This window comes from Oncorhynchus nerka, linkage group LG13, assembly GCF_034236695.1.
Source record: "Oncorhynchus nerka isolate Pitt River linkage group LG13, Oner_Uvic_2.0, whole genome shotgun sequence".
Lineage (NCBI taxonomy): Eukaryota > Metazoa > Chordata > Actinopteri > Salmoniformes > Salmonidae > Oncorhynchus > Oncorhynchus nerka.
Genome location: NC_088408.1, coordinates 73417627 through 73442190, shown reverse-complemented (window position 1 = coordinate 73442190; position 24564 = coordinate 73417627). Strand labels below are relative to the sequence as shown.

At 45.6% G+C, this 24564-nt stretch overlaps 1 protein-coding gene across 1 annotated transcript in view; it reads right to left on the bottom strand.

Moving 5' to 3' along the window:
* LOC115140081 (membrane-associated phosphatidylinositol transfer protein 2) overlaps positions 1-24564 on the bottom strand; it is a 97304-nt gene that overhangs the window by 12482 nt on the left and 60258 nt on the right. Inside the window, exons 5-16 of the mRNA XM_029678150.2 lie at positions 22384-22617; positions 21788-22129; positions 20872-20967; positions 12880-12984; positions 12688-12752; positions 8825-9069; positions 8516-8705; positions 7581-7700; positions 7111-7325; positions 6691-6866; positions 2533-2703; positions 250-414 (exon numbers count right to left, since the gene is read on the bottom strand). Coding sequence (XP_029534010.2) covers positions 250-414; positions 2533-2703; positions 6691-6866; positions 7111-7325; positions 7581-7700; positions 8516-8705; positions 8825-9069; positions 12688-12752; positions 12880-12984; positions 20872-20967; positions 21788-22129; positions 22384-22617 — 2124 coding nt within the window. The remainder of the gene's footprint in view (positions 1-249; positions 415-2532; positions 2704-6690; positions 6867-7110; positions 7326-7580; positions 7701-8515; positions 8706-8824; positions 9070-12687; positions 12753-12879; positions 12985-20871; positions 20968-21787; positions 22130-22383; positions 22618-24564) is intronic.

The window sequence follows — 24564 nt, the reverse complement described above, 5'->3', positions numbered from 1 at the left end:
TGAAAGAGGAGTTGAGATAGAGCAGTGAGTGAGTGAGTGAGTGAGTGAGTGAGTGAGTGAGTGAGTGAGTGAGTGAGTGAGTGAGTGAGTCTAGAGAAGAGATTGACTGAAAGAGGAGTTGAGATGGAGCAGTGTGAGTGTGTGTGTGAGTGAGTGAGTGAGTCTAGAGAAGAGATTGACTGAAAGAGGAGTTGAGATGGAGCAGTGTGAGTGAGAGAGAGAGATACTTGTGGTAAGGAGAACACTTACTGTTGGCTATGTTGGTGGCAGTGTAACTGTCTGCCATTCCTGAGACCTGGCTGGCAATGCTGACCTCACTGGCCCTCCGCAGGCCCCGGCAGTGGGGGCCCGTAACGGGGGAGGAGGGGTACGAACTGTCCATGAAGACACCACCATGAGACTGAACAAAATCCGCTATTGAGCCGAAACAAGGATATCCCATTAGACATAGACAAGAGGAGAGGTGGATGAACAGGGAGGTAACAGGATGAGAAGGAAGGGGTTTGCATCCAAGAAATGTGATGGGCCAGGCCATGGTTTTAGTGGGTGTTTCAAGCAGACATCTGAGCAACACAGTCAGTATAGCTTCCAAGCCACCGATTTGGCAAAATCACCCACTAGGAGAAGATAGATCTCTAGTCACAGTGTTATGGTTTATAAGGAGACATTTGCCTATCACCTTTACTCACTCCCCAACGCTTGTATTTGTCGTTAAGGAGATGCTGCAACAGCAAAGAAACCACATCACAACAATGAATGCAGATAGTGGTAACATATTTTCATACCATTACAAAGGACATAAATAATTGATGGTAACAGCAAGCACAAGACAGCAAAACAAGGACAGGCTCTTCCAGGTCAAGGGTTCCTACAAGTACCTCTCTGAATCATTCACTGTGACAGCCACTGCTGTCTCTCTAAATCACTAAAATGCAAACAACAATAATGACTTTTACATTTTGATGAGCAAAATGACCTAATTTTCGTGGAGGTAGTGTAAACAGACAGGCTCTGAAAGCCATGCTAATGAGCTATACTAAAGGTAATGGACTGAGAACTGCAGAAACAGGGCAGGACATGTCATGCAGGACATATTTGACCTGGAACAGTCAGTAATGTGACCCCAACTCTTGACTAGGGTAACATTCTCACAGCATTTTCATGCACCAGTTTTGGTAAGGATCTAAAAACATACACACACAGACACAGTCAGTGTGGAAAGGGAAGGTGGAACTGCAACTAACACAAAAATACACGTGTACGACACAGAGTGAGAGACTTCCCCGAGAGGTGAAGAGGAGACGCTACACACACTCCAGAACAGCAGGTGTGGCCTTGAGGGAGCCCTCCTGCCAGTTTAGCACCGGCACAGGGATGCAGGTCTCGCTGATGGGCTCCTGACAGCGGAAAGAGAGGGGGGGCCCAGTATCGAGCAGGAGCTGAGGGTTGCTCTGGACTGTCTCCACTAGAGGGGGCGATGGGGGGGTCAGAGGGGAGGGGGCAGGGGAAGGGGACAGGTTTTGCAGAGATGGGGAAGGAGGCCGAGAGAGGAGAGGAAAAGGAGACAATGAAGACACAGAAAAGACAGCAAAGGCGAATCAAGCCCAGGAAATACTGCAGTAGCAGTAACTAAGGCAACAACAGGTTCTAGAATAGAGCTAAAGTGAGCAGTAGATGGGGAATGCTGTTATTGGATTCTAATTCAGACTCGGCTGACTCTAACTCATATTTAAATGTACCTCAGCACACACTGATTAACGAACCAAAATGAATCTTTAAAACTTTCTCAATGCTACACAGTAAACCTGAGGATATGGGCTGACAGCTCATTAGATCAAAATTATCATCATATTACTTAACAATCTATTATATCATATCCAAGATAAAAATAATCACAACTAGTAGCCATTCACAACTAGCACTTCCCTTGCTGCTCTTGCTGATTAAAGGATATCCATGAGTGGAAAAGACTATCAGCAAAGGGGAGATTGAGTCTCTAGCATTACTTCTTGAATAGCAGAATAATAGTGTATCATTGAGCCCTACATAAACAGAAAGGGTACAGTGTAGCCTGCAAGGTTACTCTACTGTAAGGGCTAGCCAGCCACAACAGAAACCAGCAGGACCATGAAAACATATAGATGAGAACAGTGCTTCACAAAGACTTGAAGCACAAACAATAGAAACATTTTACATTTTCCTTAACTTGAAGGACTTTTCGGCCTCTAATAGCAATCCACAGACCACTGGCAAAATGTCTCAGAGACATTTCCTTGTGGGAAAGAAAACTAACTAGATAATCCATCACATTTGTCAGTTTCTACACACCCTGTTACATCACACAGAGTCCCCAATGGATAATCAAAACACAGGTTATATAACCTATGAATGTAACAAAATGTGTACATTTTTCTTTGCATATAAATACACAACAGTTATTTGCTAAAACAGGTACAGGGGTGTGTGTGTGTGTGTGTGTGTGTGTGTGTGTGTGTGTGTACATGTTTCCAGTACTCAGTCCAGTGTGCTCACCCAGTAGAGCGGAGTTGCCGTCCCCCAGGGGGAAGCGTGTGTAGCGGGGAACATTGAAAGGGGGCAGGAGGTGGAACTTCTTCTCCAGGAGGGGCTCCAGGCGCGAGGCCAAGGGGTCGGCTGGGTGGAACAGGTTGTAGACCTGCTGGCAGGCAGGGCGCAGCTGGGCCACTAGGGGAGACAGAGTTAACAGGCGGAAAGAGGTCGTCATTAGTTACCACAGCCACAAAGTCAGAAGGGTCGACCAATCAGATGAGGGAGTGTGATGACACCTATAACGAGAGACATGCATTTATTTTATCTAGTGATCCATCAATGATGTGGTCATTTATTATCCGTAATAAAACCAACCATTCTAAATGCAAAGTGGTAATCGGATGTCTTATTCAAACTCAGCTTGCAAGCTTGTGTTTGCCCTAACTCATAGTTATTTGTCTTAAACAAAATATACTTAACAAAAATATAAACGCAACATGTAAAGTGTTTCTCCCATGTTGAAAGTTGAAATTAATGATTCCAGATATTTTCCATACGCACAAAAAGCTTATTTCTCTCTAATTTTGTGCACAAATTTGTTTACATCCTTGTTAGTGAGCATTTCTCCTTTGCCAAGATAATCCATCCACCTGACAGGTGTTGCATATCCAGAAGCTCATTAAACAGCATGACCATTACACAGGTGTACCTTGTGCTGGGGACAATAAAAGGTCACTCTTAAATGTGCAGTTTTGTCACACAACACAATACCACATACATTTTGAGGAGCCTGCAATTGGCATGCTGACTGCATGAATGTCCACCAGAGTTTTAGAGAATTTGGTAGAATGTCCAACCCGCCTCACAACCCGCAGACCACTCGTAACCACGCCAGCCCAGGACCTCCACATCTGGCTTCTTCACCTGCGGGATCATCTGAGACCAGCCACCCGGACAGCTGATGAAACTGTGGTTTTGAACAACCCAATAATTTCTGCACAAACTGTTGGAAACCGTCTCAGGAAAGCTCATACTGTGTCAAGATCCTGAGGCCCAGTGCCATTCATCCGCCATCACCTCATGTTTCAGCATGATAATGCACGGACCCATGTCGCAAGGAAAATGTCCCAGTCCATTGCCTGCATACTCACCAGATATGTCACCCATTGAGCAGGTTTGGGATGCTCTGGATCAACGTGTACGACAGCATGTTCCAGTTCCCACCAATATCCAGCAACTTCGCACAGCCATTGAGGAGTGGGACAACATTCCACAGGCCACAATCAACAGCCTGATCATCTCAATGTGTTATGCTGCATGATGCAAATGGTGGTCACACCAGATACTGAGTGGTTTTCTGATCCACACCCTACTATTATTTTTAAGGTATCTGTGACCAACAGAGGCATATCAGTATTCCCAGTCATGTGAAATCCATAGAATAGGGCCTAACGCATTTATTTCCTTTTATGAACTTTAACTCAGTAAAATCTTTGAAATTGTTGCATGTTGCGTTTAGATTTTTACTCCAATATCTGCATTGTTTTTGAAATGGCATGTAAACAAACAAATTGCCATGATTTTACATTTTCCAAATCCACAAGTAAAACGTACAGTTTCATAGAAATGTTCACAGAAATTAAAATGTTTGAAATTGGCCATTTTTTGGCTGATTTAAGATTAAAATGCCAACCCTGTTACTTTATTTGACATCTAGGCACTTAATATAGTTATTTATTTATTTAACATAACATAGCCTTGCAGTCCACCTTTTTGATATTTTGTACCATTTTCCATCTCTGGACAAAGGCATGGTCTTCAAGCTATGGAAGATGACAAAACATTTAATAATTGCAATTTATTGGACTTACATGACACCCAAAGCTCTTTCCAGTCTAGGGGGAAACTCACCACCCTGAACCCACTTACATACTCTTCATTTTTATTTATTTTATTGTTCTATCCACCCTCCTATTCAGAAGACAAAAGTAACATTGTTTAAATGTTTTGTTTTTTACAGCTATTTGGTACAAAACATTAAGGACACCTGCTCTTTCCATGACAGACTGACCAGGTGAATCCAGGTGAAAGCTATGATCCCTTATTGATGTCACTTGTTAAATCCACTTCAAATCAGTGTAGATGAAGGGGAGGAGACAAGTTAAAGAAATATGTTTAAGCCTTGAGACATGGATTGTGTACCTGTCATTATTTTTAACATTTTATTTAACCAGCTAAGTTGACTGAGAACACATTCTCATTTTACAACAACGACCTAGTGAATAGATAGAGGGAGAGGAGGGGGATGAATGAGCCAATTGTAAGCTGTGGATGATTAGGTGACCGTGATGGTATGAGGGTCAGGTTAGGAATTCAGCCAGGACACCGGGGTTAACACCCCAACTCTTTCGATAAGTGCCATGGGATCTTTAGTGACCAGAGAGAGTCAGGACACCGGTTTAACGTCCCATCCAAAAGACACCACCCTACACAATCTCTGCCCTGTGGCATTGGGCTCATTTTTTAAACCAGAGGAAAAGGTGCCTCCTACTGACTCTCCAACACCACTTCCAGCAGCATCTGGTCTCCCATCCAGGACTAACCAGGACCAACCCTGCTTAGCTTCTGCAGCAAGCCAGCAGTGGAATACAGGGTGGTATGCTGCTGGCTAAAGGGGGTGAATGGGCAAGATAAAAGATTTAAGTGCCTTTGGATGGTGTATGGTAGTAGGTGCCAGGCACACCGGTTTGTGTCAAGAACTGCAACACCGCTGGGTTTTTCCATGCTCAACAGTTTCCTGTGTGTATCCAGCCAACTTGCCACAACTGTGGGAAGCTTGGGGTCAACATGGGCCAGCATCCCTGTGGAACGCTTTCAGCACCTTGTCCATGCTCCGATGAATTAAGGCTGTTCTGAGGGCAAAAGGGGGGAGGGGGTGCAACTTAATATTAGGAAGGTGTCCTTAATGATTTCTACACTCAGTGTACATTATTCCTACACTTTACAAACATGGTACTTTTATACACATAATTACATGATAGGAATACAGTTTGATATGTACACGTTACAGAGGGGATATGTACCCCTACGGAGGGGTTTCAAAACAGAGAGTGGTGCTGGAAATCTGGCCCTTGTACTGACAGATTTCTGTTTCACATTGAGTCTCCACAAAAGAGATTTGGAGATCTGTCTTTGAACTTACTGCCTTCTTGTTAATTTCACCAGCATATTTCTCTTTGGCTTTTGTTTGTTTGTCTTTCCCCTGGTGGCATTCATACATCGTTGTACCCACAACTTGAAATGGAACACCATTGAATGGGAGACTGAGTTTTTTCCCTGCCAAAGGCTGTGCATCTGTTGAAGGTCAACAATGATATATTACTATTAGAATGAAAGGCTTGTAGGGAAACTAACAACGTTGCTCTATAAAATAGAATAACTCTGTGCTTGGAATGGAATCCCTTATGCTAGCTATCTCATTTTAGACGAGAGTAGCAAAAGCTCCTTACTAGTTATCTAAAAAGAAAAGACAACTTACCCTTTTGCCCAAAACTTTTGTCCTTGTTCAATGTTATGAATGTTAATGACGTTGCCAATCCTTGTTCCCGAATGTATTTAGTCCACAAACTTGAACTCAAGCTATGCCATTTTGAAAATTAGGCGTTTCCCACGAACCGGAATACGTGTCACCACACTCCCTCATCTGATTGGTCGAGTAGGCGGGCCTTCTGACTTTGTGGTAACTAGTGGCAGCGTGTAAAGGAGAAGGGGATTTCAAGGAGATAAGACCCCACAGTACCTCCTAGGTTTTCACTACCCAATTCAGACCACACCACTTTTAAATGTTAATTATAAATGGGGTGGTCTCGCCCTGAATGCTGATTGGCTGACAGCCCCGGTATATCAGACCGTATACCACGGGTATGACAAAACATTATTTTTACTGCTCTAATTACATTGCTAACCAGTTTATAATAGAAATATGGCACCTAGCGGGTTTGTGGTATATGGCCAATATACCATGGCTAAGGGCTGTATCCAGGCACTCCGCATTGAGTTGCGCTTAAGAACATCCCTTAGCCGTGGTATATTGGCCATATACCACCCCCTCGTACCTTATTGCTTAAATAACACATTTTGAAGGAACTTTATTAATTTTTACCTCTGTTTAAGTGGGCTTACCGTCCAGCACAGGAATGACAGTCTTCCTCAGGGCGAGGACAAGGCCCAGAGGAGAGCCAAAGAGGAAGAAGTCTGCCACCTCAAATTCAAACTTCCCCTGAGAGCCTGCATCCTGAAAGGTGCTGCTGCTGGACCTGCGTGAGGACGGGTCGGTCCGCAGAACACTGGAGTGGAGGCTGAGGCGACAACAGACAAACAGTCAGGGTCACAAGGAGGGAAGCACACCCACATCTACTGTATACACACAAACACAGCATACAATAAGAGAAACAGAGACCAATGTAGGTAAACGATTATAGCAACCCATGACTCTACAATATCACATGCATAGCCATATACCCTTCTCAGTACAGTAACAATATTAACCATCAGCTACATCAATGATGTCATGTAACTGTAGTAATGTAACCCCTGTCACACCTAGTCAGGAAGGCCTGGTGGTGTTTGATGGTGTCCAACTCATATGTGGAGGAGTCGCTCGTCTTCCGGGGCAGCTGTCTCTTGGGGTCATCTGGTCCTCCTGATCGGGGGATGTCAATGTTGCTGCGGCTCAGGTGGCGGCTGCTCTCCAGGGTGGGAGAGGCAGAGCCATACCCACTGTTGATGATGATCCCTGGAGAGAGGAGGTCCTGGTCCTGCAGGGAGGTATGCGGAGAAGGACAGAGGTTGGGGAATGTACAGTGAACTTGACCGATAAGCAAACAGCACCAGAACGAGGATGGGTGTTGGATAAGTGTCCTTTCTTGAGGAGAAATGTGGTGGTGAAATAGTGGAGGGCTGTAACTTGTATTTAGGGTGAATAAGAGCTACTGGTTGAGTGTCTGGGATTTGGGGTAGGGGCAAAGCTTAGGAACAGGTAGAGTAGCTAAGCATTAAGGTTTGGGTCTTACCTGTACGCTGATTACACTTCCCCTGCGGCTGCTGTTCTGGCTCTCACCAATAGTCTGGTTGCTGATACACAAGGCGTCAAACCCCAAGATCCCTCCCACGCAGTCCCCAATCAAGCACACCTACATAGAGGTCACAGGTCAATTTACTAAAACAGATCAGATCATTAGATATCAATCAAGCAGGATGCAGATAAGAGGGTCCAATCCTTTTTAAACTAATCAGATGTCATAACCACGTAATCAAACAAACCCACCCGAGCAAACACACACACACGTTTGGTCCCCACAAGGATAGTAAAACAAACAATTGATTCCCATTCAAAGTCATATTTTCCCTAACCCTTAACCTTAACCCCTAACCCCAATTGTAATCGTAACCCTAAACCTAACCCCTATGCCTAAAATAGCTGTTTTGCTTGTAGCGAAATGTCCGAATTGTCCTTGTTTTACTATCCTTGAGTGGACTTCTGGTCCCCACAAGGATAGTAAAAACACAAACAAACATACACACACACCTACACACAAATCTAAAGCTAGATGAAATACATCCTGTATTGAATGAGCAATCTATTAAATTATGTGAGCTTTAGACAATTTGTTATAAAAAGGCTTGAATTTATACCAAATTGAACCTGTGTCAAATATGGAATGCTAGCTTCATTTTGGTTATCTAAAAGAACACTGAGTAACAGTAAACACCCACACCCACATAATTCAGAAACAGAAAACATACATAATTAATTGGCGCAAAACGGCTTCAAAACGAATGTTCTTTAGAAGAAATCAAGTGTATCTCCTCCTTGACTAGGGAACAAGCTCTTGAATCTTAGTATTTGGACTGAAGATATTATGTTCTGCCATTTGAGAGTTCCAAATAAAGAGCAGCCCACACCTGGAACAATGGAGAGGCTGACAGGCCAGTGGCAGCACCTCACCTGGCCAGAGAAGGTTGTCCCATCCAGGGACCTGATGAAGTCGTTGTACACCTGGTTGGCTCTCATGATGACGGTGGCCACAGCCTCCTGGTACTGGGGGGTGGAGGTGGCCAGGAGAGGCAGGGCAGCCAGGGGGATGTGGTCCTGACTGCTTGACAGACAGCTCTCATCATAGCTGTACGGGCTCAGACTGCAGCCAGGGATGGACACACAGGGGAAAGGTTCGTAATAGTAGTAGTAGTGTGTGTACTGTAGTTATGTACACATTACAATATCTACGGTTGTGTAGTGTGTGTGTGTGTCCCTCACTTGGACACCAGGGAGAAGGCCTCAGCACAGATGGCAGGGCAGGGCACCAGGCGGATGGCGATTCGTCCCAGCGCGGTGGGATAGTGCAAGCGCATCACTGTGTCAAAGGCAGTGCTGATGGTGTTGACATCGCCCTGCTTACTGGTCTGGTCCCCTCCTCCTGTGTCCAGGATGTTGCCTCCATGTAGCACCAGGATCAGCACGTGGATCTTAGAAGGCTGCAGACACTGCTGAGGGGAGAGGTCCTATTATGGGAAGAGGAAAAGAGGGGGAATTGATGGGGTGAATGGGATGTAAAGAGGAAAAGAGGGGGAATTGATGGGGTGAATGGGATGTAAAGAGGAAAAGAGGGGGAATTGATGGGGTGAATGGGATGTAAAGAGGAAAGAGGGGAATTGATGGGGTGAATGGGATGTAAAGAGGAAAGGAGGGGGAATTGATGGGGTGAATGGGATGTAAAGAGGAAAAGAGGGGGAATTGATGGGGTGAATGGGATGGAAAGAGGAAAGGAGGGGGAATTGATGGGGTGAATGGGATGTAAAGAGGAAAAGAGGGGGAATTGATGGGGTGAATGGGATGGAAAGAGGAAAGGAGGGGGAATTGATGGGGTGAATGGGATGGAAAGAGGAAAGGCAGGATGAGGGTCATTAGAGAGATCTGTTAAACTCAAGGGAAATGAAGCCATTCACCCATAGAACCATGCTTCTGGCTTGGCTGCTAATGATTCATGACAACTGACACTATGCTTCATGACTTACTCACAAAACTAGCCACCCGAGCCACGGCCTGTTCACCCTGCTACCATATAGAAGGCGGAGACAGTACAGGTGCATCAAAGCTGGGACCGAGTGACATCAGACTGTTAAACAGTCACCACTAGCTGGCTTTAGTCACTGTTACTAGCCGGCTACCAGCTGGTACTCAAACCTGCACCTAGAGACTGTTGCCCTATGAACATAGTCATTGAATAATGGTCACTTTAATAATGTTTACATACTGTTTTACCTACTTACTATGTATATACTATATTCTAGTCAAGGCTCATCCTATATAACTACTGCTGTACACACATTTTCTATTTATATACTGTCCATAATGTCTATACACACCATCATACTCATATACATTTATATTCCGGACTCTGACATTGCTCGTTCTAATATTTCTATATTAATTTCTTTATTTTGCCGATTTGCGTGTATTGTTTTGAATTGTTAGGTATTACTCCACTGTTGGAGCTAGGAGCATAAGCATTTCGCTACACCAGCGATAACCCCCGTTTTGCCGGTTTAATATGTGGGCTCTCGGTGTGGGGAAGAGAAGGTATGAGGCACTCTGGAAAATGTTGGGTTTATGAGAGCATATTTTTAACTTACCCCCTTTAGCCAACAGAACAGCCTCAAATCGTTGGGGCATGGACTCTACAAGGTGTTGAAAGCGTTCCACAGAAATGCTGGCTCATGTTGAGTCCAATGCTTCTCACAGTTGTGTCAATTTGGCTGGATGTCCTTTGGGTGGTGGACCATTCCTGATACACACGGGAAACTGTTGAGCATGAAAACCCCAGAAGCATTGCAGTTCTTGACACACTCAAACCAGTGCGCCTGGTACATACTACCATACCCCGTTCAAAGGCACTTTGATGTTTTGTGTTGCCCATTCACCGTCTGAATGGCACACATACACAATCCATGTCGCAATTGTCTCAAGGCTTAAAAATCCTTCTTTAACCTGTCTCCTCCCCTCCAGCTACACTTATTGAAGTGGATTTAACAAGTGACATCAATAAGGGATCAAAGCTTTCACCTGGATTCACCTGGTCAGTCTATATCATGGAAAGAGCAGGTGTTCTTAATGTTTTGTAGTGTATACTGATACATCTCATTGTGTGTTCAGTGTGCACTTCCACTTCCTTCAGACATGAATCACAGGAAGTCTATATGTGATGTCACCCTTCTGGTAACGCAATATTGATAGTAAAGCAATAGTAATGTAGCATCACAACAGCATGCCCGTCCAGCTTCCATCTGCACACTCAGACAGCATTAGAGCATCATTAAGAGACACTGGACCAACCAACACCCCAGCTGGTCACACTGCAAACGCTTCCAACTTAGCCAACCACAACAACAAGCCAAGAACAACATAAGCCAAGGGTAAAGACACATTTGTATACAAATTGTGACGACCCTCCCACTCTGTCTGCAGTATTCTCTCTTTGTTCTTGTTTCCTTATTAGGATGCCGATGAGCGGAGTTGAGAGGGTCATCAGCTACATGGGAAACACCTGGGCCCGGTGGGTCCCAGGATAAATACACCACTTCCCCATTCATGGAGGAGACTCTCTCCATGCAGACACACCTGGGCCCGGTGTGTCCCAGGATAAATACACCACTTCCCCATTCATGGAGGAGACTCTCTCCATGCAGACACACCTGGGCCCGGTGTCTCCCAGGATAAATACACCACTTCCCCATTCATGGAGGAGACTCTGTCCATGCAGACACACCTGGGCCCGGTGTGTCCCAGAATAAATAGACCTCTTCCACATTCATGGAAGAGACTCTCTCCATGCAGACACACCTGGGCCCGGTGTCTCCCAGGATAAATACACCACTTCCCCATTCATGGAGGAGACTCTCTCCATGCAGACACACCTGGGCCCGGTGTCTCCCAGGATAAATACACCACTTCCCCATTCATGGAGGAGACTCTCTCCATGCAGACACACCTGGGCCCGGTGTGTCCCAGGATAAATAGACCTCTTCCACATTCATGGAAGAGACTCTCTCCATGCAGACACACCTGGGCCCGGTGTCTCCCAGGATAAATACACCACTTCCCCATTCATGGAGGAGACTCTCTCCATGCAGACACACCTGGGCCCGGTGTGTCCCAGGATAAATAGACCTCTTCCACATTCATGGAAGAGACTCTCTCCATGCAGACACACCTGGGCCCGGTGTCTCCCAGGATAAATACACCACTTCCCCATTCATGGAGGAGACTCTCTCCATGCAGACACACCTGGGCCCGGTGTCTCCCAGGATAAATAGACCTCTTCCACATTCATGGAGGAGACTCTCTCCATGCAGACACCTTTACAGATTTTGTTGTGAATCTTTGTGGCCTTTTGGTTGTTTGCTTTGGCACCTTTCAACACCCTGCATTATCAAATTCATGCATGCAAAACACTTAGTTTACTTTATTTAATAAATATATATCTTGTTAATCCTTATCTACACGTTGTCTCCCTTTTGTTACGGGCTTTGAGCCGGTTCGTGACAAAATACAAAACCACATTCACATAAAAAGGGAAAACATAATGTGCAGTTTTCCATTTTTTTACAGAGTTGATGAATCCAAAACTCATATTCTTCAGAGGCTGTACACTGTAAACTCCACGGCAAGACAGAGGACATTTCACAAGGGATAGAGAAGGGGTAGGCTGGGGCTGGGCCAGGGCGGTTAGTACTGGGTCTGTTAGGGTCTCTGTGGATCTACTCTGGCCCATAATGCAATGGGACAGGAAGTTTACTTACTGACTGGTGCTTTGTTATGGTGATGGTGGGAATGGCAGAACTATTGGCTTGGTTGCTAACAGAGTCACGCATCTGAACACAAGAGGACAGAGAGGCTGGAGTGGACCCCTCTCTGACTTCCACAACTAAAGCCCTAAGCAGAGTATTACACATCAACGCCTACTGTTAAGCTAGAACACTTTAGTGACTGTGATTGAAGTTTCCTTTTAGCTTATTCCTCATGCATGTTCAATGTTGATATTTTGTCAGAATATGGCTGTCATGGTGTTGTTGGTATACCAATGTTCGGTTGGAAAGCCATTCACCCTCACAGGTACCTACCTCATCTAGTCTCTCATCACCGGCCTCCCTTTCATAGTCCCCTGCCATGTCCTTGTATAGCTCTCCTGCAGAAACATCCACAGACACACTTTACCATTGAGAATCAGAGTAATATAATACTGTCAGTAAAAGGAAACTTTGACACAAACTAAATCTCCCACCATACAACACACACAGCGCTCCTCTCCATACCAGGGGTGTCTTCTGCATCAGCCGACTCAATCTTGTCCATGAGGTCGTTAGAGTTCCACTTGGCAATCTCATTGGGAAAGACCTCTTCATCACCTGACAAGTCCTCTGTGGGGGAGAAGGGACAGACGTGATTTTTACAAAAATGGAATTATCAAGCATAACACCTGCAAGTCAATATGCCACTTTATCTCATCTTCAGTATATAACACCAAATGTTTTAGACAGTTATATGTTCACAAATGTGAAAGGGTCCTCCATGTACTGTCTGAGTACAGATAGAGACAAACATACACCCTGATCCCTACCATATTACATTATGTGGCCATGTGACCACTCCTTCAAGATAAATACATATGAATACTGATCAATAAAGTAATTGCTACCCTGCATGTTCCTCTGAAAACCAGTGGTTTTGAAATAGCATTGCCTGCTCAATTGAATCAACAAGCCACTAGATCCTTCGGTGAAATCACATTACACATACTGTAGCCTAAGCACGTCTGCTTTATCAAAAGGTCACCACTCGTTTAAGTCCATAAAAATGTTTACTGGTCCTCGGTTGCACAGATCAGGGAGAAGCTCCGACCAGTTAAAGGAGCTGAGCAGTTGAAAAGCTTATACATGAGCATTTATCTGAGTTCAATCAAACACTTTTCAGCACAAATTGATTAGAATGATGCTACAAAACAGTAGCATTCATGCGTCACATTGGTTTAATCATGTCCACATGAACTAACATCAAATGTAATGAATTGGATACAGTGCAAGTACAGTACCAGTCAAAAGTTTGGACACATTTACTAATTCAAGAGTTTTCTTTATTTGTACCATTTTCTACATTGTAGAATAATAGTGAAGACATCAAAACTATGAAATAACACAATTGGAATCATGTAAGAATCAAAAAAGTGTTTTACCAAATCAAAATATATTTGAGATTCTTCAAAGTAGCCACCCTTTGCCCTGATGACAGCTTTACACACTCTTGGCATTCTCTCAACCAGCTTCATGAGGAATGCTTTCCAACATTCTTGAAGGAGTTCCCACATATGCTGAGCCCTTGTTGGGTGTCTACTTTGAAGAATCTCAAATATAAAATATATTTTGATTTTTTTAACACTTATTTGGTTACTACGTGAATCTATGTGTGTTATTTCATAGTTTTGATGTCTTCACTATTATTCTACAATGTAGAAAATAGTCAAAATAAAGAAAAACCCTTGAATGAGTAAATGAGTCCAAACTTTGACTGGTACTGTAGTGGCACTATGATTATAGATAAAATGTTATGGCTATTTAAACTGAGTGTACAAAACATGAAGAACAGCTCTTTCCATGACATAGACTACCAGAACGCTATGATCCCTTATTGATGTCACTTGTTAAATCCACTTCAATCAGTGTAACAGACAGGGAGGAGACAGGTTAAAGAAGGATTTTTAAGCCTTGAGACAATTGAGACATGGATGTGTGTATGTGTGCCATTCAGAGGGTAAATATTTAAGTGCCTTTGAACAGGGTACAGTAGTAGGTGCAGGCACACCGGTTTGTGTCAAGAACTGCAACGCTGCTGGGTCTTTCACCCTCAACAGTTTCCCGTTTATCAAGGATGGTCCACCACCCAAAGGACATCTAGCCAACTTGATACTACTGTGGGAAGCATTGGAGTCAACATGGGCCAGAATCCCTATGGAACGTTTTTAACTCCTTTTAGAGTCCATGCCCAATGAATTGAAGCTGTTCTGAGGGCAAAAGGGGGGTGCAACTCAATATTAGCTAGGTGTTCCTAATGTTCTGTACACTCAATGTTTATGCCTACTATATGACTTGACATTGTCCTACATATGCCTGTATGTACGCTTTTGTCATCCTTGTAATCTCTATGATCGCATCACCATCTGATCATGGTCATCTTAATGAATGGCCCAAACAGAGACAGGGTGGAGGCATGGGTGTTCTCAACTCTTATGATATACTACAGTACTCACAAGGAAAATGTCAAGATTCAGTGGAGACAATATCAGTGCTCAGTGCTTACTGCCCTATTACATTACAACCCCACAAGACACCTGCTCTAGAAATCGTTGCTCATACTAGAAATCCTTCCTCATATGGCAAAGTTGGCTCAGTTCATTCTTAAGAAACTATCTCATGAAGCGACTGAGTAGCTTGTTATAAAAGAAGAGTTGTAATGAGGTATTGTTCATTGTGTTTCAGCATTTAGTTTCCACATTGTAGCTGATTTAAATGAACTAATCAGGTGTCCAATGATAAGTTGAAGAATCCAGATAGACACATACTGGGTTATGCATGATGTATAAACCACTGTATGATGCTTAGTGAAAAACAGATGAATCCATGCATGAAACAACAATTTATCATCTCATTGTGAACATAAATAATGGCACAAACACCAAAAGCATACAGCTACAGTGTCTGCAAAAGTATTCACCCCCCCTTGACGTTTTTCCTATTTTGTTGCATTACAACCTGTAATTTAAATAGATTTTTATTTGGATTTCATGTCATGGACATACACAAAATAGTCCAAATTGGTGAAGTGAAATGAAAAACATTACTTGTTACAAAAAATTCTGAAAAATAAAAAATTGAAAATTGGTGCGTGCATATATATTCACCCCCTTTGCTATGAAGCCACTAAATAAGATCTGGTACAACTAATTACCTTCAGAAGTTGCATAATTAGTTAAATAAAGTCCACTTGTGTGCAATTAAGTGTCACATGATCTCAGTATATATACACCTGTTCTGAAAGACCCCAGAGTCTGCAACACCACTAAGGAAGGGGCATCACCAAGCAAGCAGCACTATGAAGACCAAGGAGCTCTCCAAATAGGTCAGGGACGAAGTTGTGGAGAAGTACAGATCAGGGTTGGTTATAAAAAATATCAGAAACTTTGAACATCTCACGGAGCATCATTAAATCTATTATAAAAAAATGGAAAGAATATGGCACCACAACAAACCTGCCAAGAGAGGGCCACCCACCAAAATTCACAGACCAGGCAAGGAGGGCATTAATCAGAGAGGCAACAAAGAGACCAAAGAAAACCCTGAAGGAGCTGAAAAGCTCCACAGCGGAGATTGGAGTATCTGTCCATATGACCACTTTAAGCCGTACACTCCACCGAGCTGGGCTTTACAGAAGAGTGTCCAGAAAAAAATAAGCTAACATGTTGTGTTTGCCAAAAGGCATGTGGAAGACTCCCCAAACATATGGAAGAAGGAACTCTGGTCAGATGAGACTAAAATAGCTTTTTGTCCATCAAGGAAAACGTTATGTCTGGCACAAACCCAACACCTCTCATCACCCCAAGGACACCATCCCCAGTGAAGCATGGTGGTGGCAGCATCATGCTGTGGGGATGTTTTTCATCGGCAGGGACTGGGAAACTGGTCCGAATTGAAGGATGGCGCTAAATACAGGGAAATTCTTGAGGGAAACCTGTTTCAGTCTTCCAGAGATTTGAGACTGAGACGGGGGTTCACCTTCCAGCAGGAGTATGACCCTAAGCATACTGCTAAAGCGACACTCAGGTGATTTAAGGGGAAACATTTAAATGTCTTAGAATGGCCTAGTCAAAGCCCAGACCTCAATCCAATTGAGAATCTGTGGTATGACTTAAAGATTGCTGTACATCAGCAGAACCCATCCAACTTGAAGAAGCTGGAGCAGTTTTGCCTAGAAGAATGGGCAAAAATCCCAGTGGCTAGATGCGCCAAGCTTATAGAGACATATTCCAAGAGACTTGCAGCTGTAATTGCTGCAAAAGGTGGCTCTACAAAGTATTGACTTTGGAGGGGGGTGAATAGTTATGCACGCTTAAGTGAAATGCTTACTTACAGGCTCTAACCAATGGTGCGGAAAAAAAGGTGTGTAAGTAAAGAAATAAAACAAAAGTAAAAAGACATTTGAAAAAAGAGTAGCAAGGCTATATACAGACACCTGTTAGTCAGGCTTATAGAGACATATCCCAAGAGACTTGCAGCTGTAATTGCTGCAAAAGGTGGCTCTACAAAGTATTGACTTTGGGGGGGTGAATAGTTATGCACGCTTAAGTGAAATGCTTACTTACAGGCTCTAACCAATGGTGCGGGAAAAAAGGTGTGTAAGTAAAGAAATAAAACAAAAGTAAAAAGACATTTGAAAAAAGAGTAGCATACAGACCTGTTAGTCAGGCTTATTTTTTTAACCTTTATTTAACTAGGCAAGTCAGTTAAGAACAAATTCTTATTTTCAATGACGACCTAGGAACAGTGGGTTAACTGCCTGTTCAGGGGCAGAACGACAGATTTGTACCTTGTCAGCTTGGGGGTTTGAACTTGCAACCTTCCGGTTACTAGTCCAACGCTCTAACCACTAGGCTACCCTGCCACCCCTATTGAGGTAGTATGTACATGTAGGTATCGTTAAAGTGACTATGCATATACAGTGGGGAGAACAAGTATTTGATAACCTGCAAAATCGTCAGTGTTTCCTATTTACAAAGCATGTAGAGGTCTGTAATTTTTATCATAGGTACACTTCAACTGTGAGAGACGGAATCTAAAACAAAAATCCAGAAAATCACATTGTATGATTTTTAGTAATTAATTTGCATTTTATTGCATGACATAAGTATTTGATCACCTACCAACCAGTAGAATTCCAGCTCTCACAGACCTGTTAGTTTTTCTTTAAGAAGCCCACCTGTTCTCCATTCATTACCTGTATTAACTGCACCTGTTTGAACTCGTTACCTGTATAAAAGACACTTGTCCACACAATCAATCAAACAGACTCCAACCTCTCCACAAAGACCAGAGAGCTGTGTAAGGACATCAGGGGTAAAATTGTAGACTTGCACAAGGCTAGGATGGACTACAGGACAATAGGCAAGCAGCTTGTTGAGAAGGCAACAACTGTTGGCGCAATTATTAGAAAATGGAAGAAGTTCAAGATGATGGTCAATCACCCTCGGTCTGGGGCTCCATGCAAGATCTCACCTTGTGGGGCATCAATGATCATGAGGAAGGTGAGGGATCAGCCCAGAACTACAAGGCAGGACCTGGTCAATGACCTGAAGAGAGCTGGGACCACAGTCTCAAAGAAAACCATTAGTAACACACTACGCCGTCATGGATTAAAATCCTGCAGCGCACGCAAGGTCCCCCTGCTCAAGTCAGCACATGTCCTGGCCCGTCTGAAGTTTGCCAATGACCATCTGGATGATCCAGAGGAGGAATGGGAGAAGGTTATGTGGTCTGATGAGACAAAAAAATAGATTTTTGGTCTAAACTCCACTCGCCGTGTTTGGAGGAGGAAGAAGGATGAGTACAACCCCAAGAACACCATCCCAACCGTGAAGCATGGAGGTGGAAACATCATTCTTTGGGGATGCTTTTCTGCAAAGGGGACAGGACGACTGCACCGTATTGAGGGAAGGATTGATGGGGCCATGTATCGCGAGATCTTGGCCAACAACCTCTTTCCCTCAGTAAGAGCATTGAAGATGGGTCATGGCTGAGTTTTCCAGCATGACAACAACCCGAAACACACAGCCAGGGCAACTAAGGAGTGGCTCGTAAGAAGTATCTTAAGGTCCTGGAGTGGCCTAGCCAGTCTCCAGACCTGAACCCAATAGAAGATCTTTGGAGGAAGCTGAATGTCCGTATTGCCCAGCGACAGCCCCAAAACCTGAAGGATCTGGAGAAGGTCTGTATGGAGGAGTGGGCCAAAATCCCTGCTGCAGTGTGTGCAAACCTGGTCAAGAACTACAGGAAACGTATGATCTCTGTAATTGCAAACAAAGGTATCTGTACCAAATATTAAGTTCTGCTTTTCTAATGTATCAAATACTTATGTCATGCAATAAAATGCTAATTAATTACTTAAAAATCATACAATGTGATTTTCTGGATTTTTGTTTTAGATTCCGTCTCTCACAGTTGAAGTGTACCTATGATAAAAATTACAGACCTCTACATGCTTTGTAAGTAGGAAAACCTGCAAAATCGGTAGTGTATCAAATACTTGTTCTCCCCACTGTATGTTGCACAGAGAGTAGCAGAAGCGTAAAAAGAGGGGTTGGCGGGTGATGGTACACAATGCAGATAGCCCGGTTAGCCAATGTGCGGAAGCACTGATTGGTCGGGCCAATTTAGATAGTATGTACATTAATGGATAGTTAAAGTGACTATGAATATAAGATAAACAGAGAGTAGCAGCAGCGTAAAAGAGGGGTTGGGGGGGGGGGGACCCACAATGCAAATAGTCCGGGTAACCATTTGGTTACCTGTTCAGGAGTCTTTTGGCTTGGGGGTAAAAACTGTTGAGAAGCCTTTTTGTCCTAGACTTGGCACTCCGGTATCGCTTGCCATGCGGTAGTAGAGAGAACAGTCTATGATTGGGGTGGCTGGTGTCTTTGACAATTTTTAGGGCCTTCCTCTGACACCGTCTGGTGTAGAGGTCCTGGATGGCAGGCAGCTTTGCCCCAGTGATGTACTGGGCCGTACGCACTACCCTCTGAAGTGCCTTGCGGTCAGAGGCGGAGCAATTGCCATACCAGGCAGTGATGCAACCGGTCAGGGTGCTCTCGATGGTGCAGCTGTAGAACCTTTTGAGGATCTCAGGACCCATGCCACATCTTTTTAGTTTCCTGAGGGGGAATAGGCCCTATTCACAACTGTCTTGGTGTGCTAGGACCAATCTAGTTGGTTGTTGATGTGGACACCAAGGAATTTGAAGCTCTCAACCTGCTCCACTACAGCCCCGTCGATGAGAATGGGGACGTGCTCGGTGCTCCTTTTCCTGTAGTCCACAATCATCTCCTTAGTCTTGGTCACATTGAGGGATAGGCTGTTATTCTGGCACCACCCGGCCAGGTCTCTGACCTTCTCCCTATAGGCTGTCTCGTTGTTGTCAGTGATCAGGCCTACCTACCACTGTTGTGTCGTCAGCAAACTTAATGATGGTGTTGGAGTCGTGCCTGGCCATACAGTCGTGGGTGAACAGGGAGTACAGGAGGGGACTGAGCACGCACCCCTGGGGAGCTCCAGTGTTGAGGATCAGTGTGGCAGATGTGTTACTACCTACCCTCACCACCTGGGGGCGGCCTGTCAGGAAGTCCAGGATCCAGTTGCAGAGGGAGGTGTTTAGTCCCAGGATCCTTAGCTTGGTGATGAGCTTTGAGGGTACTATGGTGTTGAACGCTGAGCTGTAGTCAATGAACAGCATTCTGACATAGGTGTTCCTTTTGTCCAGGTGGGAAAGGGCCGTGTGGAGTGCAATAGAGACTGGCTTACTTTCGCAAGCCACTGTATATGTATTTGAACATGCAGATAAATGCAAATGCAGTTAATTCATGACATATCATGAACAGTTTCATCATGTAGATAGAAATGACAACCAAATAGCATAGAAATAAATAGATAAAAAGAAAATATGCCATACTTTATTATTCTTATTTGATGACCTGTTATTCATACTTCTTGATTCATTATGTCATATAGAACAACTAAGTTAACCATGCTTCCAAACATACCCCTACACACAGTAGAACATCGTTTCATGGATTGACTTGATGGGATGATTGACTCACCACAGGGAATGTGTGTGAGTGTGTGTGCACATGTTTGTGTGTGTGCATGTGTGTGTGTGAGGGCAGGGTGAGATTGTTTTGGCAATGGGGAACAGGTGAAGGGTGATGATTTCAGCACTTCTTCAAGACAAGCCAACCCGTGTTGAGTCATCTCCTGGCCTCACCCAACAGATGAACAACCGTGTGTCGAGCTACACCCACCTATTTCAACCTCAGGCCCAAAGCATGCTGGGTATTTGGGTAGCTTAAAAACTGATCTGTGTTGAAGAGACATGTAGAGTCAGACGAGGAAGCACCAAGAAGATTATGGGAAAGGGAACACACTACTAGTATTGTCTACTCTAACCTACTCTAGGCTTTTAAGATGACTTTATCAAAACGGTGGATTTACCATGAGCATCAAAGAACTCCTCCTCTGAGCTGTCCTCGGAGTCTCGTGCAATGCTCTGCATCCTCCATTCAGAGAGGCTGTGGCGTGACGGGCTCGCTGAAACACACAAATAGGGGAGGGAAACAAACAGTACCGCTGTTATTTTAAGACCCAAGTGAATCATATTCTTACTGACATATGCTCAAAATGACACACACACAGTGTTATATAAACACTCAACAGTGTCTGTAATGCTTGACTTGATCACAGAAGGATTGCGCAGTGTTCAGAAGGGGGTGAAGAGTGGAGTACAATGTAACACATAAACCACGAACACACAGACAGCCAATTAGCACACAGAAAAAAAGCCTGGACTAAAAGCAGGACTGTCCATCATATATCTTTGTTGTTTGCCTCCAATATGATCACCAAGGAGGAGTGGGGAGGGGAGGGGGTCTCTTTGAAACCCTGGCTGGCACATGCTGGATGCTCATGGGCTGGGAAGCGCAGCTGTGCCTGTCAGCCCATAGATGGGAGCCGCAGGGGTGGAGCGGAGGGTCAGTGTGTAGAGCGTCAGCCTCCTCTAGCCTGTAATGTCAATACTGCCGCTATAAATAGCCCAGGAGAGCTCCAGAGAGGGGAGTGATACCGGGTGAAATTAGTATGGCTGGTTGAGAGACAGAGGGTCCAGGTGGCAGGCAGGATTCTGACTGCTGCTTAGAGGTGGGGATGGGGACAGGGGTTGTACTGTCTGTAAGATAGTTTTTTAAGCAGGTGGAAAAGATCTGGATAAAGCTGTGACAGTGGTACTGAAGCTACAGCACCTAGATACATACTCACTAACACCACCTGCTTGTAAAATTACATTTAGGAAAATGAATTGTCAACAGTCCAATACATCCACACAGATACAGACAATTGAGCTCAAACATCTCACCTCCTCTCTTGGATGAGCGGGAGGATCTGGAGGAGGTGGACCACTGCTTTGTGAGCCCTGCTCGTTTTGTTTGGAGAGTGTCTCCCCCGCCCCCTGCACTGACCACCTCCTCAGCTTCTAAAGAGTTGATGGTATCCTTGACCTCCTGATTCTTGTCTGGGGATGAAACAGCTCCATTGGCCTCGGTGGCCTCCTCTGTCTGGCTGAAATGGGCCATCTTCTGGGCAAGGGCCAACTGGGTCTCCAGCTCCAGCTGCCTGATGTCCTCGATGGTCAGGCCATACCACTCGTCCTGCCAGCACCAAGCCTGCCGGTGGGCCCGCACCATCACCTTCCTCAGCCCTGGGAAAGGGGAGGGAGAGAGTTTGGACAGACAGCACTAGAAAACATCAGGGCATCCCATCAGGCCGCCACCTCTAACATCTTGACCCAATGTCAGTGACGTTTACTAGCTAAACTAGTCAGCAGCAGCATGCCTGTAGTATGGAAACACTACTGCTCTTGGACCAAGCACTCATATAGCCAACACCGGGCAGGGATATGTTAAGGTTTTGTTCAAACTACTCTTCCAATGCCTCATCCCATCTCATACGCACCTACATCATGGATGAAGCGCTCAATCTTGGACTGCATACCCCAGTAGCGGAATTCCACCTTGCACAGTTTGTAAGCACACATGATGGGCGTCTTCCCCGGGTTGTTGTTGTACTCCTCGATCCAGTCCTCCTGCAGAGGGCCTCTCTTGGTCTTGTCTGACCTGTAGATCCGAGGGTCCTCCTCTTGCAAGTACTCATGTGGAGTGATGGGATCTTTGACAATGTCGATGGGGTCTGCAAGAGAGAGTCTGACTTCAACATGTGTCACAAATAACATTTACAGTGCCTTCAGAAAGTATTCACATCTGTCAAACCAGCCTTCGCTTTGGCTCCCCCTCCTGTCCAGCTCAGGCGTTCGGCATCGCAGTCTTTCTAGTTCCTGCTGAACCTACTGCTGGCAAACGCCTACTGCTGGCACACACCTGGTGTGTAAGAAGGCCCTGAAAGCATGGCGGCTCTGACTGGAGGGTGCTAAACACCCATTCCTTGTCTGGACGGACCACAGAAACTGAAACTGGAGTACATTCAAGCAGCGAAGAGGCTGAACCCTCATCAGGCCAGGTGGGCCCTATTCTTCGCCAGGTTTGACTTTACCCTCTCCTACTGGCCGGGATCAAAGAACGTTAAGGCCGATGTGTTGTCCCGGGTGAATAACACAGAGGATCGGAGGGAGAAAGTGACACCCATTATTCCACTGTCCCGCATTGTGGCTCCTGTCGTGTGGAATGTGAATGCGGGCATCCGTCGAGCCCTGCGACAGGAGCCCTCACCTGCCCACAACCGAGGGGTGTATCTATGTGCCCTCTGATGTGTGGGACCGTCTCCTTGCCTGGGCACAAACATCACCTGTGTCGGGGAACCTGGGTATAGCCCGTACTATCGACTGGCTCTCTGCCAAGTACTGGTGCCCTATCCTGGGACATCCGAATTTACGTCTCTACCTGCTCCACCTGCGCACAGAGCAAGACACCTTCCCTGTGGCAAACTCCACCCGCTGCCAGTTCCACAACAACCCTGGTCCCATCTCTCCATGGACTTTGTCATAGACCTCCCCCTCGGAGGGGCACACCACCATCTTGGTTGTTGGGGGCCAGTTTTCCAAAGCCTGTCGTTTGATTCCTCTAACTGGTCTCCCTACGGCCCTGACCGCGGAGGCTCTTTTCTCGCACATCTTCTGGCACTACGGGATCCCGGAGAACATCATGTCTGACCCTGGTCCTCAGTTCACCTCCCGGGTCTGGAAGACCTTCATGGAACAACTGGGGGTCACGGTCAACCTCAGCTCCAGGTACCGTCCCCAAACAAATGGGCAGATGGAAAGGTTAAATCAGGAACTGGGTAGGTACCTTCGTAGTTAGTTTCTGCCTCAGGCAGAATACGCACAAAACTCCCTCTGTCACTCCTCCACTAACCTCACACCCTTTCAATGTGTTCTAGGCTATCAGACGGCCCTGGCACACTGGAACCGGAGTCAGATCGAGGATCCTGTGGTGGACGATTGGTTCCGGCGCGCCGAGGAGGTATGGAACCCCGTGCACACCTGTCTCCAGCGCATCATCCTCCGGCAGGTCGATCGTGACCGCAGTGGGGCCACGGTCTTTCACCCCGGTGACAGGGTCTGGCTTTCTACAAAGGACCTGCCCCTCCGCCTGCCCTGCCGAAAGCTGAGCCCACGGTTTGTGAGGCTGTTCAAAGTCCTGAGGAGTCAAAGCAGTGACGTACAGATTACATCTCCCGACAATTACAGTATCTCACCCTCATTTCATAGAACTCTCCTCAGGCCGGTGGCAGCTGGTCCCTTGGCTAGTGCTGGACCCCACAACACACCACCCCCTCCCTTGGACGTCGAGGGGGCCCCGGCGTACTCCGTCCGCAGCTTGTTGGACTCACAGAGTCGTGGGGGGCTTCTCCAGTACCTGGTCGACTGGGAGGGGTACGGTCCAGAAGAGCGGTGCTGGGTTCCGGTGCAGGACATCTTGGATCGTTCTCTCATCAGGGACTTCCACAGGCGTCGTCCCAACCGACCTGCACCACGTCTCCGGGGTCATACCGAAGGTTGGCGGAGCCCCGGCGGCTGGAGCAGCGCCTCATCAGCCTTCGCTTTGGCTCCCCCTCCTATCCAGCTCAGGCGTTTGGCATCACCGGCCTTCTAGCTGCTGCCGAACATACTGATGGCAATCG